The 15,448-nt window shown below is 39.6% G+C and overlaps 5 protein-coding genes across 5 annotated transcripts; 3 read left to right on the top strand and 2 right to left on the bottom strand.

Moving 5' to 3' along the window:
* Positions 1–354: 354 nt before the first annotated feature.
* PKNH_0817500 (40S ribosomal protein S3A, putative) lies at positions 355–1,640 on the bottom strand (the record flags this gene model as incomplete). Its single annotated transcript, XM_002258779.1, has 2 exons — positions 355–980; positions 1,478–1,640. 2 exons carry the CDS (start codon positions 1,638–1,640, stop codon positions 355–357), a joined length of 789 nt encoding a protein of 262 aa, XP_002258815.1.
* A 2,020-nt stretch (positions 1,641–3,660) lies between these two features.
* Positions 3,661–4,246, bottom strand: PKNH_0817400 (translation machinery-associated protein 7, putative; the record flags this gene model as incomplete). Its single annotated transcript, XM_002258778.1, has 3 exons — positions 3,661–3,709; positions 3,981–4,078; positions 4,229–4,246. The coding sequence occupies 3 exons, from the start codon at positions 4,244–4,246 to the stop codon at positions 3,661–3,663; spliced, it is 165 nt and encodes a 54-aa protein (XP_002258814.1).
* A 2,424-nt stretch (positions 4,247–6,670) lies between these two features.
* PKNH_0817300 (conserved Plasmodium protein, unknown function) lies at positions 6,671–10,789 on the top strand (the record flags this gene model as incomplete). The annotated part of the gene is made up of 1 exon (XM_002258777.1): positions 6,671–10,789. One exon carries the CDS (start codon positions 6,671–6,673, stop codon positions 10,787–10,789), a length of 4,119 nt encoding a protein of 1,372 aa, XP_002258813.1.
* A 1,153-nt stretch (positions 10,790–11,942) lies between these two features.
* PKNH_0817200 (conserved Plasmodium protein, unknown function) lies at positions 11,943–13,142 on the top strand (the record flags this gene model as incomplete). The annotated part of the gene is made up of 1 exon (XM_002258776.1): positions 11,943–13,142. One exon carries the CDS (start codon positions 11,943–11,945, stop codon positions 13,140–13,142), a length of 1,200 nt encoding a protein of 399 aa, XP_002258812.1.
* Positions 13,143–14,192: 1,050 nt separating this feature from the next.
* On the top strand, positions 14,193–15,290 carry PKNH_0817100 (conserved protein, unknown function; the record flags this gene model as incomplete). The annotated part of the gene is made up of 1 exon (XM_002258775.1): positions 14,193–15,290. The coding sequence occupies one exon, from the start codon at positions 14,193–14,195 to the stop codon at positions 15,288–15,290; it is 1,098 nt and encodes a 365-aa protein (XP_002258811.1).
* Positions 15,291–15,448: the final 158 nt, after the last annotated feature.

Below are 15,448 nucleotides of genomic sequence, written 5' to 3'. Positions count from 1 at the left end.
AACCAAGATTATTTTTTTTTTTTTAAATTAAGTCCCGTTCCGTTAATGAATTCATAAAAAATGGAAAAAAAAGAAATCACACGTTCTCGCGTGGACATACCCACATGTATACTATACACGAAAATATATACACATGCGGTAGGGCAAGATACATTGTACACTGGAGGGGGGACTACCGTTAAAACGGGGTGAGCATCCGAATGGGAGTGCTCATATGCATGCAACAATTTGTGTGTGCTTTGGGATAGAGGGAAAAAACGCGTGGGAAGAAAACAACCAAAACGGATTAGAACATATACATCTCCCTCATATACACTCTCCCCACAAACTACAGCTGGTGGAGGAACAAACCTTCTAATGTTTCAACTCAGCACTTAGGATGTTCGTGGCCTCCTTGGACTCAGGTAAAGACTTGACATTCTTTCCAGCGTCTTCCTTAGAGTCTGTGTGCAATTCCATTAATTTGGAAATGTCCAATTTGGGTCTCTTTAAAATTTTTACTTTTCTTATTAAAACGTTCTGTAATGGGTATATTTTCTTGCACTGTTTTTCCACTTCCTTTCCAATCGATTCTGGAATAAACTTTTTCACAAGATCTTTCAGTAAAACTTTGCTCGCTTCAGCATTCATGATGTCTACCATTTTTTTTCTAATTTTTTTAATTTGACTTGTCTGTGCGTAACATGTGGTTTTTGTCTGATTTGGTCTCTTCTTAGTGAAAGCAATACAGAACATTCTCAGCTGGTAATTGTCAATGGTTTTTACATCGGTGTATCCTTCAATTAAGGTGTATCCCTTTCTTATCAGTGAGCATAACTTGTCCCTGGTTATGCTGAGACCGCAGAAATCAGTGTAGCAATCTTTGTTGATGATGTGATCACAGCACAATTTTATTTTCTTGTGAGCTTGGTCTTCGTCGTTGTTCAGATCGGCCAGGTTCACTTCGTAAATTCGTCCCTTCAAGCCATCCGTGGCCAACTCTGCGGGGGTGGACATCGCAAAAAAAAAAAAAAAAAAAAAAAAAAAAGCACAGTGAAATCAAGTCAAGTGTCGTAAAGTAAAGGCGCTCATGCTGTCAGCACGGCAATGCGCAAACACCACAACCGAGGGGATTCCGCGCACAGGCGGGTATTCCCTTTCGCATGAACAGATCAGCAAAAGGCTCCACACATGGAAATGTCGCGCCTGTAACCACAGTGGGTCAAAAAAGAAAGAAAAAAAAGAAACACCATCGCACGAAGAAACAAGCAACGGACATATCAAACAGGCTATCTCCAGCATATCCAATCGACATAGAATCAGAAAAGCTCATTTGTCGATACATTGTTCAACACCACGTACGACTGGTATAAATGTATGTAGCCACAATTCCGTATGAACAAGGGAAAAAAAAAAAAAAAAAATTAATGATACAATTTGGCTAGCAGCACGTGTAGATGGCGCGCCCTCGCCACAACTCCTCCCTCCGGGAACTTACTTTTTCCAATGGTTTTTGTGACTAAGGTTTTTCCGAAATTTCTGACCAAGAACATTTTGGGGGCCTTGAGGTCATACCACTCCTTCTTCGTAAAAACATCCGTAACCTTTTTCTTTCCTCCTTTTTTTCCCTTTGACGTTCTTTTGTTTTTTCCTACCGCCATTTTATTTTCGCCAGTTGCTTCGTAAGGTTTGAAGTGGGGAAGTTGGGATGTTTGGAAAGTAAGAAAGTTGAAACACGCTCGATGGAAAAAGTTGTACAAGCGATGTTACAGTTATAAGTTTGCGCGAGCGGCTAAAGTAAAAAATTAACTATGATACGTTTGCAAATTTTCGTCGAGTGTTGCTTATGCTGTATTCGCAAAAGTACATAATTGACTGTACATGTTGAATTTTTTTTTTAAATAATTTACCACGCCACAGGTGAATAAATATACATAACAAATATATAAAAGCCACCGTTCGCGCGTTCCATAAAATTCGTATAATACTGTGAAGCTTTTATATTTCCTATGAATATATGTATGCCTTTTTTTTTTTTTTTTGACCTTCACGTGCGTTTTCGCACTGTGACCTCTTTTTTTATTTTTCGCATTTCCCCGAATGCAGTTCTCATCACACTATAGCTTTGCGCCGCCTAATTTATGGTGCTTTTTTATTTATTTATTTATTTTTTTTTTTACTCACTTTATTCCTTCAACCGCTTGGCTTATTCCCAGGCTACCACTGCCCTTTACCATTCCTTTTTTTTTAGCAAAAAAAAGGTAGAGCTACTTATTACGGTGCTAAGAACAGTGTTCATTTTTTTTCCCCCTTTCCATTTAAACATGACCATGATGATGGTAATAAAACTACTGTGTACCCACTACTCCGTCGCACCGCGTGCTACATAAAATAGTACATATGCCTCTCTTTTTTTTCTAGCAACAACTTCACCCATTCGCGGTGATAAAGGGGTATCATATAAAATATACGGCCCTAATTAGGTTCGTGGGGGTTCCTCTACCTCCCAACTTTAGGAAAAAAAAAAAAAAAAAAAAAAATCTTTTTTTGATGAACCTTCATTTTATGCCAATATTTGGATACGCTCATACCGAATTTAAAAAAAAAAAATTTCCATAAGAAGACTTTTTCACGTTTATGCAAACGAGGTGCTTGGAAAAGCTGTGTTAGAAAAATATAGCAATTTCCAAGGCTAGCAAATGATGGAACCCGTCATCCATACTGGGCCCGTTGCTTTCCTGCTGTGGGGGGATTGTCAAAAAGGTAAATATCCCCCAACTCTGGGGGGAAAAAAAAAGTGCGGTCCATCATCCCGTCATAAATTTTTAAATTAAGTTTTACGAGAGCTTTTTTTTTTTTTTTTTTTTTTTTTTTTATAAGTAGCTAAGTAGAATGAGGTGGATAAGTAACATAATCCTCCTTGTTCATGTGTTATATATAAAGTAAGAACAATGCCAAATTAAAAGTGCCACACATGGAGAGGTGATATTTTAAAAGAGGTGCCCACATCAGGGTTTGCATTGTTCTCATTAACGCGCAGAGGAGTTATGCGTATATATCAATATGCTGCCTTTATAAGCTTGTGGCACTTCATTCGTTTATCTCTACATGGAGCTCCGAACGTGGGGCTTCCATAGACGTAATCTCGCTGTTGGTCGGCGCAGAAGGGCTACCCCTCGTTGCCGAGTAGGAGCACCTCAGCTTCGGTCAAAAATTCATTAAATAGTTTTTTACAGAGGAATCATACATACTATACACATGTGTACATGGACGTAGTTTTCCTTTTATGTTGATGAGAACTGACACAAATTTTGTTGCAATAAGTGGACAGATAAACAGCGTCTTCTTCGTCTTCCCATTCTCAACATAAAAGTTTCTCGGGCTGAAGTTCAACAATCAGATGGAAATTTCTTTTTTTTTTTTTTTTTTTTGCCTGCGTTGTGCACACATTTGCGCATTTTTTACGATACGGTTAAACTTAAAAAATTAAAAAAAAAAAGAGAAAAAAATAATGCATCAAATGTGGTCTGCTTTAAACAGGACTTCCCGTATGATCAGCTTCTCGTCTGTGTTATCTCTCCGAAAAAAAAAAGGTTCCGCTGAATGACCAAAGGGGTTTCACTACTCGTTCGAATTTTCTTAAGCATTTTGCTTGTTCTCTATAGCTATTAAGATAGGTGTTTACTTCTTTTTGGCTTTCAACAATTTCTGTTTAGCTTCTTCTTCGGCTCTGCGGGGAAAGTGTGATGGATTAGAAGCATGGGTAGAGGAAACAGGAGTAGTAAACATGTGTAGTTACGCAGGAGCAACTAATAACGTACATATACATGTAAGACATATGTGCATGTCATAGTGTATCAATACGGAAACGACACTCCCGATGTAACATGCATCTCCGGGAATACATTATTGAAGAAAAATAAATCGCCACTAAAGCGTAGTGTCTATATATGTGTTCACTCGTCCCGCGAATTACATGCGGTGGAGAGCTGCTGACGTACTTTTTCTTCTCGGCCATTTCCTTTTTAAAAGCTTTTTCTTCTTCCGTCAATTCGACGGGTCCCTTCTTGGCGGCCTTCAAAGGCTTCTTCTTTCCTCCCTGCGTTCGCAAGAGAAAATAAAAAGGTACACAATGGGGTTATGAGAAGGTATGCACGTATGTACCTATGTATGTCCGAGCAAAGGATTTCTCTTCCCTGATTGTTCAGTTCAGTGACTCTTTGCTCGGCAACTCAGGGCGAAAATTAACCTGTACGTTTAGCGGCATTCTGCTGGAAATACTCAGAACGGGGACGGAGCGTGAAAAAGGAAATAAAATGCGAACAGAAAGACTTGGACGAATAGTAAAGCGGACGAGAAAAATATCTTCGTACTGAAATATTTTAAAAGGGAGTGTTTGTTTTGCGTCACGATGTGCTTCTCTTTATTGTTTTTTTTTTTTTCTTTTTTTCTTTTTTTCTTTTTTTCTTTTTTTCTTTCTGGTGCTGCCCCCTTCGCTTTTAAAGGTTTAACAGAAAGATACGTATAAATGACGGAAAAGGAAAAGCGCTTGGAAAATTAAAAAAAAAAAAAAATTTTTTGCGTGAATCCTGGGGGAGAACATGTGGGTGCCTTGACAATTGGGAAACTTTTTTTTTTTTTTTTTTTTTTTTGGGAAAGGAGGGAAGTGAAGCCCAAAGTTCCTTGAATACTTTTTATACATTCGTGTTTATCGGTACATATGAATAATACATGTACGAACGTGTATTATCCATTTTTTTGTCACTTTGCATGAGTGCATTTTATAATTATGGGTGATCCTTAACCTTCTCATCAAAATAAAATGTGAGCTTGCCTTCTGGTGTTTCGCCTCTTTACCCTTGACCATTCCACCGTTTCCTAACTTTTTTATTTTATTTCGCTTTTTTTTTTTTTTTATTTTCCCGAGAAAGAAAAAAGTTCACCTAGGCAAAATTGCACTCACACAAATGAGAAAATTTATTTTTTTTAAGTGACCCATCAGACGTAATACATACTATTTTTATTTATCCCTAGTTTTTCTGTTCGTGGACCTGCCTAATCATTTGAAGATATGCCTTCCCGTGGTTACACCCTGTGGGAATTCTCACCGCTGTGCATATATATTTGGCGCGGGTACTTGTGGAAGTACTTAGTCTAGGTACTAGCGCAAGTGCTCTCTAACGAAGCACCTATGATCCTCGCATGCTTTGAGGATGTACACATGTATATACATTTGTGAAAATACCCTTACATGTCGAATCTCAGCGAGACACCTGCAAAAAAAATAAACTCAGTTATCTTAACACATCTACACAGTAATCGCCTCAGTGGAAGGAAAACTACATAACACTGTTAGAGTTGTCTTAACAGAGCAATCCTTGGAATCTTTCACCAGGGAAAAATACATGCTTCCTTTGAATACGTAACATAAGCAAACAACGTTACCCATACAGAATAATGCGAGAGAGTGTGCATGTGTTTTACTTGTGGTGTGTCAGTTATGAACGTGTTTATCTACACACGGTGATCACCCCGTCAGGAGAGCAATCTTCCTGAGCGTAGCACAACCTAAGGGTGTTTCTCCCGTTGTATAAATCAGACGCGCTGAGTTAGAACCTGTTTGTTCATGTGAGTACCAACAATTTGGAGGAATACAAAACGCTGCGGTGATGGACATGTGCCCTACATGTGCGCAAGTACAGTCGTACCTATGTACCAGTACCTATCTGTGTGCATAACCATTTCCCTACCACTATGCAACCACATTTGCATAAGTCGAAGCGTCTGTACTTTTGACGAGTAAATTGTATGGCATATCTACACAGAATTAGCATGAATTGTGCGCTTGTCCTTTTTATTTTTTTTTTTTTTTGAATAGACAACGCTTTTTGCTCCTTATATTCATTCGCCATTCGTGCGAAATGTGGGCTCCCAGAGTTACGTTGCACACGTGAAGTACATGGGCTGTGATCTTTGTCAGGAGTGCGGACTGCTAGGTTATTCACATTCCCGTCGTTCATTTTATTTTTTTTGTGTGTGTTTTATTATTATTTTTTAGTTCACCCCGCACAGTACATATATATGTATATATATGTATATGCATGTGTTTTCTCCTTTTTAAGAGGATTTACATGTGAATGACGGAGAGCGCACATTTTTTGCCAGTTCCTTCCTCATCCTCATTTTGTGTATGTAAAAAAATATATTATATATTTTCTTTTTTTTTTTTTTCTTGCTTCATCTGTTGGGGCCACGGCAAAGGGGGCAATCTCATTTTTTTGTGTGCATAATTTTATGACAGTACAAAATTGCTTGCGATATAATTCGTTGTAAGGTGTACACTTTTGCAACTGACACAAAATTTGAAGAAGGCACTTTAGGACATGAACAAAGGGGAATGGACCTACTTGTATTTGACTATACATATGTGCCTCTTTTTTTGTAAACTACCCATTAAGCAGAGATAGACATCGCCAATCCTTAATCGTTCATCGATTTGTTTCCCAATTTTCACCTGAACGGTTCATGCAGCTAGCTAGCTACTTTTTTTTTTTTTTTTTTTTTTTTTTGCTCTCTGATCTGCCCGAAATAGTTAGCACATTTTTGCTAACCCCCTTACCTACATGTACCCACCCCCCAAGCGAGCAATTATGAACGGACCAACAACAGAAAAAACAACTACAGGAATAATATGAAAGCTCCTTTAAAAAAGACAAAGGAGGAAAGAGGCTACTACAGCTGCGTAGATTTCGAAAATTTATATAACAAAAAAAAGAAAAGCAAATCAAAATACTCGACATATAGAAAAAAAAATTACAGCGATAATGAACTGTTTGAAAGGAAGAAAATACAAATTAAAAAGAAAAATGGATGCATGTACGTACATAAACACTACATCCCAAGCAAGAAGGACAATGATAGGCTGTACCTCTTTGACAAGATAACTATTTATAAAAATCACTTTGACAAATATGAAGAAAAGAATGATGAAAAGTTGTCCAATTTAAAGAAAATACTGAAGATATATGAAAACGTAACAACCGACGAAAAGAAGAAGCTGTACGAATTGATAAAGTTTTTCTCCTTCACACAAGGAGGATTTCAAAATGACAAACTGAGACAGAAGTTGTGGCTACTCCTACTTGGATTTAACATTAATTTGTCGAAGGAAAAAAATTATAATGATCACCCGATATCTATCCTTTGTATGAAACATAAGAACAAGTTTAAATTTGTCAATTCGGTCAAGCACTTTAAATTAAAATGGATACAGGAGGAGGACGGGACGGGTAATTGGCGCCCACGTGCATGTGCCAAAGATCATTTACGACACAAAGGAAAGACTACTCCAAATGCACAGAGTCAAAATAATATTTACTATTATGATAATTTTTCGTGCCCTCGGAAGAAGGAATTTGTTTTCACCTACCGGGTAAATGATGAGGGAGGAAGCGATGGTCCCCCTTCGGTTGACCAAGGGGAACGGCCACCCTCTGCCACAGGTGCCCCACTGGAGGGGCGCCTTTCAATGAGAAAAACCAAATCAAATGAGAAGAAAGAAAGCCAATGCGGAAACAAAGTATTTTCACATGATGGCCATTCGCGTTACCGTAAAAGTACACGCGCGAAGAGGAGGTTCTACCAGAAGGAAAAGAACGAGAAGTGTCACAATGCAAATCCGTCAGCATCGCGGAAACGCCGAAGTTGCTCATCAAGGACATCCTCAACGCCATCCTGCAAGACGGAACTGTTATGTATCCCTGCCTTGGAAGCAGTAGACCAGTGCGCATCCGAGAATTCTCTCTACATATCGGACAGTTTTATTTCCTCAACAAGATCCTTGACAGCATCATCCGTGTTATCCTTCACCTCGAACTCTTCAGATGACATGGGCATTGTGAGGAGCGAGTCGAGAAGTAAGAATAAGGGGCGCTATCCCCCCCTGCATTTATTCAGTAGCTCCTACTCGATTGACGGTATACGGGAGGAATGCAAGGAGACTAAAGCACATAGAAGGAAATCATTCATTAAAAGGGGAAGTATAGCTAAAAGTAATATTTCCCCAAGGATGGTACAACCGAAGGACTCCTTCACCTTTTTCTCTGAAGAGAAATACGCCAAAAAAAAAAAAAAAAGAATTGTCAAGCATGATATAGAGAAAAAGGCAAAAAGATGTATACAAAAGAAGACGAAAAAAATCATTCATTTTCTGCTGAATATTGATAAGGAGAAAAATAATTATGATAAAACAAAAAACATAAAATTTATTATAAAATTGTATAAGGTCATTTATAAAAACATGTTGGAGGTTGACCTCTACATAGTGGATTATATCCTTCGAAAAAATCAAAAAAGAGAAGAAAGCAATATTTTGTCCTACTTAAAATATAACATTGAAAATAACTACAACTTTAATTCAAACCTTAACAAGTGGATTATTGACAGTGTCCTCCTTGACGAAAATGAAAGAGTACAAGTGAAGAAAGACGTTAAAAGAAGTGTAAACACATGGAACATACACAAGTACAATATATACGAAATAAAAAAAAAATATCAATATATTTTAAAAAATGTCATCTGTAGTATTTTGTATAAACACTCGAACAAAATTTATTACGCACAAGGGGTACACGACGTTTGTCTTGTTTTCGTTACTTTATATTTCCATAACTTTTTGAGGAGATATAAAAAGTACGTCTTCTTGGAGCACTTCATATCCAAGTTTGTTGTAAACAAAATTTGTGATTCAATTTTTTCAAAATTGACAAGTCAGTATAATGGGCATCATCCCCCGGATGGATCTACCAGTGGAGTTTTTTCATCAGAGGAGGGGTGGAACATCTCTTCCCACATTTCATATAATGAAGAAGATAGTGAGACAAATAGAGAGTTATCTCCCCCGAAGCGGAAGGAAGCAATCATCAGGGGAGACATCTTCCAAAATAATATTTTTGACATGTTCCTCATGGAGGAAAAGTACATCGAAAAAATATGCCTGTTAAATAATATTAACCTGGATAGATACATAAAGTATAAAAAGAAGAAGAAAAAAAAAGAGTACATCGTTTACCTCCTATGTGAACGTTTCCTCCTTTTTTATATGATTGATTATTTGACCTTATCGTTGGACGTGTCGATTAACAACACCTTCAAAAGCATCGGCTTGCTCCTCAAATACATGGACAAGGATGTGTACAACGTGTTTTGTCTTCTACAAAAGGAGCAACAGTATGAAAATATGAAATATGTGAATCGAAGTAACAGGGGCAGTGTGGTGGGTCCATCCCACAACAACGAGGAAGGAGGCGCCAACAAAGGGGAAAAGGCTCAGATTAACTCCAAAAATGATACTAACCAATTGGACAGTAAGAGGAACTCCCTCAAGCTAAGTGGCACAGAGTTCTTCTTTTGCCTAAGTTGGGTCGTAACATACTACTCTCACGTGTTCACAGAGTTTGAGAAGCTAGCCAGGATTTTCGACACACTTCTCTCAAACGATGGCATCTTTATAATCTATTTCACGAGCTCTATCATTTTGCACAAGAAGGAAGAACTCATACAGATAGCCAACAAGAAGAAGAAGGACATGCTGTACAATAATATGTACACAGAAACGCACTACATTTTTCAAAATATGAAATGGGAGGATATGAATGTAGACAACATAATTAAAAAATCTTACTACTACATGAATTATAAAATCCCACAGCATATCTTTTTGGAGAAGATAAAAAAGGAAATATCCTTCCCTCCCTTTTCCCCCATCTATAGCTACCCTTTCATTTTGCACTACTTCCACTATCAAAAGGAGCGGGAAGAGTTGCGCAACAAGTCGGTAGAGAAGTCCATTCGAAGCTTTTACACGTACAGCAAGGTGTCGGGCGGGAATGAGCAGCAAGATGAGCGGCAGCAAGATGAGCAGCAGCAAGATGTACAACCGGAATTGCCCGATCAGCCGCAGGGAGAGGACACCTCCGCGAACGCCTGCTGCCTGAACGTTCCCCCTAGCAAGATGAGAACCTACGACGAATATATTCACGACCTGTTGGATAAGCAGAGCGGGGGTAACTCCAAGGAAAAGAGGAAGAGCACATTATGGAGGGGAGAGAAATACAGCAAAGACGACAACAACATCTACCTGCACTACCCCTATTCAATTCTTAGTAACCACTTAGAAATGAATAAAGAAATTATAAAAAAGCACCTGCTCGTGGAGGACTTCTTCCAATACGTATTCTACGACTTCATCGTAAGCTACAAGCACATCTGCAACAAGCACAGGATGAAGTCAAAAAAAAAATGCTACATCATTCAGTACATCAAAGTAAAGGGTAGAAAGGAACACCTATTGATAAAGAGAAAAAAAAAAAAAAAAAAAAAAAAGTATGAAAAAATCTTGCACAGAATGGCAAAACATGTTATGTTTTTATATCTACACAAATGTAGAGAGAAAAAAAAAAACAAAAAATATATTTACATGAATTTTGTCACCAAGGGAAAAAAACACACATCTCTCTCCTTTCAAAATTTGGCGCATCACAAACGTAATCAAAAAACAATAGCCATCATCCCCCCCATTTATAAATACATTGTTCAGGATAGCCTCGTTATGGAGAACTTGGGCCTATCCACCAAAAAAAACAAGTTCAATAAAACGGCAGAAAAAGACAGCTTCCAGAAGCAGCAGAAGCGCCTGCCGTACATCTACTACCTGCTTCGAAACTCCATTAACGGCTCACCCTATCTGAATTTCTTTCTGTTTTTTTTTGTGGTATCCCTGTTCTCCTCTTTGTTGTACTACCATCGATGAGGCGGACCAGCCGTGCGCGCATGTGTCTGCCCGCCTAATTGCTTCCATTTTGTATTTCGACATTTTTGTCTTTTCACATTTCCCCCCCCCGTTTCTACAACTTCCCCAATATGCCACGAACCGACATGCGTGATGTGGCCCATCTATCTTGTTGGCCCTCCAACGAAATGCGTTCGCCCTATTAATTTGATTATGATTTAATATAACTGACGATTCGCCGGTTTGCCATACATGCCAATTAGCGCGGTTGCCACAGTTCCTCCTCCCTGCCAGGAGGGCACCATTTTGTTTACCGCCATGAAACTGAGGAAGAAAACAGTAAAAACGCTGCACACTTCGCGCGCACGTCGGGAAATGGGCTAATGCGCTCGTTCTGTTCACCACTTTTTTTTTTTTTTTTTTTAAAAAGGGCCGTCACGAATATAGGGAGGATCCTCCCTTTTGGCGCAACTTCCAAAAAGCGCAGGGAAACAAATCCCTCTTGGAGAAAAGGAAATCCGGAGCAAATTCTGCACACGGTTTCCATTTTGAAACACAAACGAAGTGGGATGTGTAAGAAACCTTAACAAAGAAAAGCGTAAACCGGTCCATGGTTGCTCTACTCTATCGTTGCGCAGGAGTCTCCGAAGCGAGTACATTTATCGGCACTCCACGCATACGAATCAAGAAAAAAAATAATAAAATAAAATAATGATGAACGAGGAACACAGTTTGCACCTTCTCAACCTTGCCGGTATACACTTTTGGAAGAAAAAAAAAAAAAAAAAAAAAAAAAAAAGAACGCCCTTTTTTTTTTTTTTTTTAATACCACCACGGCAACTTTAACATTGTGAATGCACTCGAAGGGAGAACCTAGTGACCAGAAGGATGAAGGGAATCAAAGAATTTACCTCACGCGACTGAGTACCTGAATGTACCACGGAATAAGTGTAAAACGAATGCATCGGCGATAAAGGCATGCATGCTGCGTTCTGCGACCCCCTGTAAAGCAACACCACCGCGATCAAGAAGAAGGAGCCAAATAGTAGTGGCGAAGCCAATAGGACGATGTGTTCCATAGCAGCGCGCGAAGAGGCCTCCACCCGCAGAACTACGAAACCCAGTGCACTGCAAAAAGGCAGACCAGGCAGCACTGCGGCGAGGGGGGCGCAAAATGTTTATCAACAGAAAACTCTTCAACTTTTACAAAAACAACACCTTCGCCTTTTGTCTGGGGAGCACATGGTTCGTCCTCATAAACAGCGGCCTGGTGTTTACCGGAAAGTACTTTAACAACTTCGACAATCGTCATTCGTACATCGACGATGCAGTTAGCGTCCTAAGGGTGTACCTTAATTACGCGGATAGTGCTAGCGTAAAAATTTTAAAAAAAAAGGGGAACATAGATTCATCGAACGGAAGGGCAAAGTGTGAACTCCTCTTATCCCACAACGGGGAGCACATTTACCTACATGTGAACGCTGTAAAAAAAGACACTGGAAAAAAAGGATACGACAATTCAGATGAACTGGACGATGAAGAAGGGAAAGATATTTCAGACTATATAGAAAATCCCTACTTAATAAAAAAAGAAATAAAGCTCCTTCTACAGAGGCTACGCTTGTTTGTTTCATCCTTTATCTCAAGCAGGGGTGACCAAGATGGAGGGCAATCTGCCCAACATAATCAAGCGGCTGAAACAGGAGCAGACAACACACTACAGCGTCATAAGGAAGTACCAAACAAACATATGGATATGTTAAACATCATTGGAAAGGGAAACAAATGGAAGATCAACAATATAATGATGGTTAAAAGAAAAAGGTTAACAGATGACGAGCACAAAAATGCGGGAAAAAAATCTCTACTAAATCGTGTAAACCTTTTGGTAAATAATTTTTTCCATTACAAGTATGAAATACATGGCGTGCATGGCCATCCTGCACACAATTCGTACTTTTATAAATATGACCAGAAAAAGAAAACCTTTAGCCAAAAGCAAAAGAATTTGGGGAAATTCCTCTTTTGCGCATTCGTCCTTTCTACAGTTTTGGGTATTAAAAGAATTTACATTTATACAAATTCCTATTTTGGTTTAAATTTTGTTAAAAAGTTTGTGCTGGGCAATGACGAACTGTATAAGATTATGGGGAATAGTCCAATTCAAATTTTGAGCATATCTGGTGTGCATGAGAAAAATTACCTGAACAGCAAGGTGTTTATTCAGGCCATGGACAAACAGGGCGTGGTTCAAATGACGGCCACGAAGGGAAAAACGGACAAGGGATTTCTGATTCTGCACGCGAAGCTTCTGCTAGGCAGTCAGACGATCGAGCTGCGGAAGGGGAACTCCCACGGTGGAAATGTCCATTAGGGAACGTGCGCGTAAGCAGTTTCAAGTGATTAGCCAAATCACGCGAGGCGAGAAGGGAACGGGGGGAATAAAAGTATGCGCGCAAAAAGTTACAGCCTTTTTGGAATACCAGAAACGCGCAAATGAGCGAACGGCAAAATGCACACACGTAGGTGCAACTTCCTACAAATGCGCCAACCTTTGTAGCAAAATTTCTACAGTATCTACTCCCTCCGCGAAGAGACCAGGTCCCCACTTGTAGGCCGCGGAGACAGCGTTAAGCGGATGAAGTCCGATTCAAGTAGGCGGCACAAATCGTTTCAACTAGGCGATGCAATTTGTTGCGCACTAGCTAGCTAACCAATGGGGGGAAAAAAAAAAAAAAAAAAAAAAAATTTACGTGTGCACCCACAGCTTGGGAACAAAATTGTGCACATTTTTTACATGAACAGGCAGGTGATTTTTGTGCCAACGTGGCACGGGGAGGCGACTGGTAAAAGTTGTTTACATTCCCCGATCCTTCTTCACCCCCACGATGTGCTTAACGCGGGTTATGAAGAAAGCAGTTTCTGCAATTGTTGCTCTGAGTGTACATGTATGCACATGTGCTATCCTTTCATTTGTTCACTTTTACCTTTCACTTTTTGTGTTTTTTCCCTAACCGTAATTGCGAATTGCGAAGTAGTTATTTGCGTCCCCATATTTGGTGTACCCTTGTCGTCCTATTTAGCACTAAGAGATGTTTTGCGCGACCATTTGGGCATGCACGTAACGCTGCTGAATATTTTTTTTTTTTTTTTTTTTTTTTCTTGTCTTATGGGAAAGCTACTTTACATTTGCCCATTTTTATGTCATCCCTTTTTTTTTTCCCCCTTTTGATGGTCCCATCGACTGCTACCCCCCGATTGGACAACGTTCATCAAAAACATCCTCGTGCAGTTATTGCCACAAAACTGACGGCCCACCACTGATCCGCTTTGTGGAAGATATTTCCCTGTTAAATCTGTCATTCTTTTTCAGCTTACCATCCTGCTTACCCCCCCTGTCTGCTCATGCGAACGCTCTTAGAAAATGCCGATCTGCTTCAGCGTCCACAACTTGGCAGGCTACAATGAGAGGTTCAACACAGTGCTGTACAGGGAACCCATACGAACCAGCAAATCTCATACCAGCAAGTACATTATTTTCTTCCCAGGGGACTATTCAAATTTTTTCACCAACTCTATATACACTTCATTTAAGTTGGAGTCAACAAACGAATGTTCAGATTACTGTTACAGCTATGAAGCTTTATTCTGGGTCATATCCCCCAAGTATTTGTATGATCACTTAATTTTTATTAAGCCTAGCATTTTTATAAATCATTTTTCCTCCTTTTCCAATTTTTTAAATCCATCTGATATTTCGCTTAGCAGGCATGATCACCTAAACACAGGGGGTATAAATTCCGGCAATGAGGTGGTGCCAGCCAAAAGTGTGAAGCATTTGTTATCCCTACTCTTATCATTGGATGAGCAGTTATCCGGTGGAAAGGAGGGACACGCCGCATCTTTTAATGATACCCCGCAAGCTGACTATCATGTAGAAATGGCTCACACAGGTGCACATGGGTGGAGTGGACAAAAAGATGAATTACCACCACGGAGTTCACTAAAGCGCAGACTCTGCTTAATCGGATTCAGCAGGGGATGCTCAGTTCTGTTCGCTCTGATGAGGGAAGCCAACGAAGGCCATCTTCTGCTCCCCTACGTCGATTCCATGTACCTCCTAGATCCCGGATTCAACAAAAAGATATATGACACTGAAATTGAAAGCAGGGATTTAGAGAAAGTCGCTCAGTTCGGACTGAAAATATTCCTCCACTCGACGCCTCAGCAGGTGACGAACAGAAACGATGTAAACATCCACAGCGAACTGTTAAACTTTTTAAAGAAACTCAGGCAGCATGGAATAGGTACCTTCCCATATATACACTACATTAAGAATGCCAAATTGGTGAACCACCTAAATCTTCATTTTGAAATCCTCGTGGATTTTATCGATGGCGTGTTGGAAGACCCCAACGAATGCTCCTCCTTGTCCAGTTCTTGCAGGGAGCATGGAATCACCGTGTGTAGGAGCAAAACGTCTAGCAAAGATTTCTTGTTTGAAAATTGGAAGAAGAATTAGTTTCTAACATGGAGAAGCTTAATTCTGTCGTAAGGGGGGGGGAGGGGTAAATCATCACTCCTATCGGATTAGCCCGAGACAGATCCCCAATATACTTCAGTCGATATGAAAAAAGGAGCGATCGAACCAATTAATGTGACAATTTTCGCTCTCTTCAA

This window comes from Plasmodium knowlesi, assembly GCF_000006355.2.
Source record: "Plasmodium knowlesi strain H genome assembly, chromosome: 8".
In the NCBI taxonomy this organism is placed as follows: Eukaryota; Apicomplexa; class Aconoidasida; order Haemosporida; family Plasmodiidae; genus Plasmodium; species Plasmodium knowlesi.
This window is presented reverse-complemented; position numbering and strand designations above follow the sequence as displayed.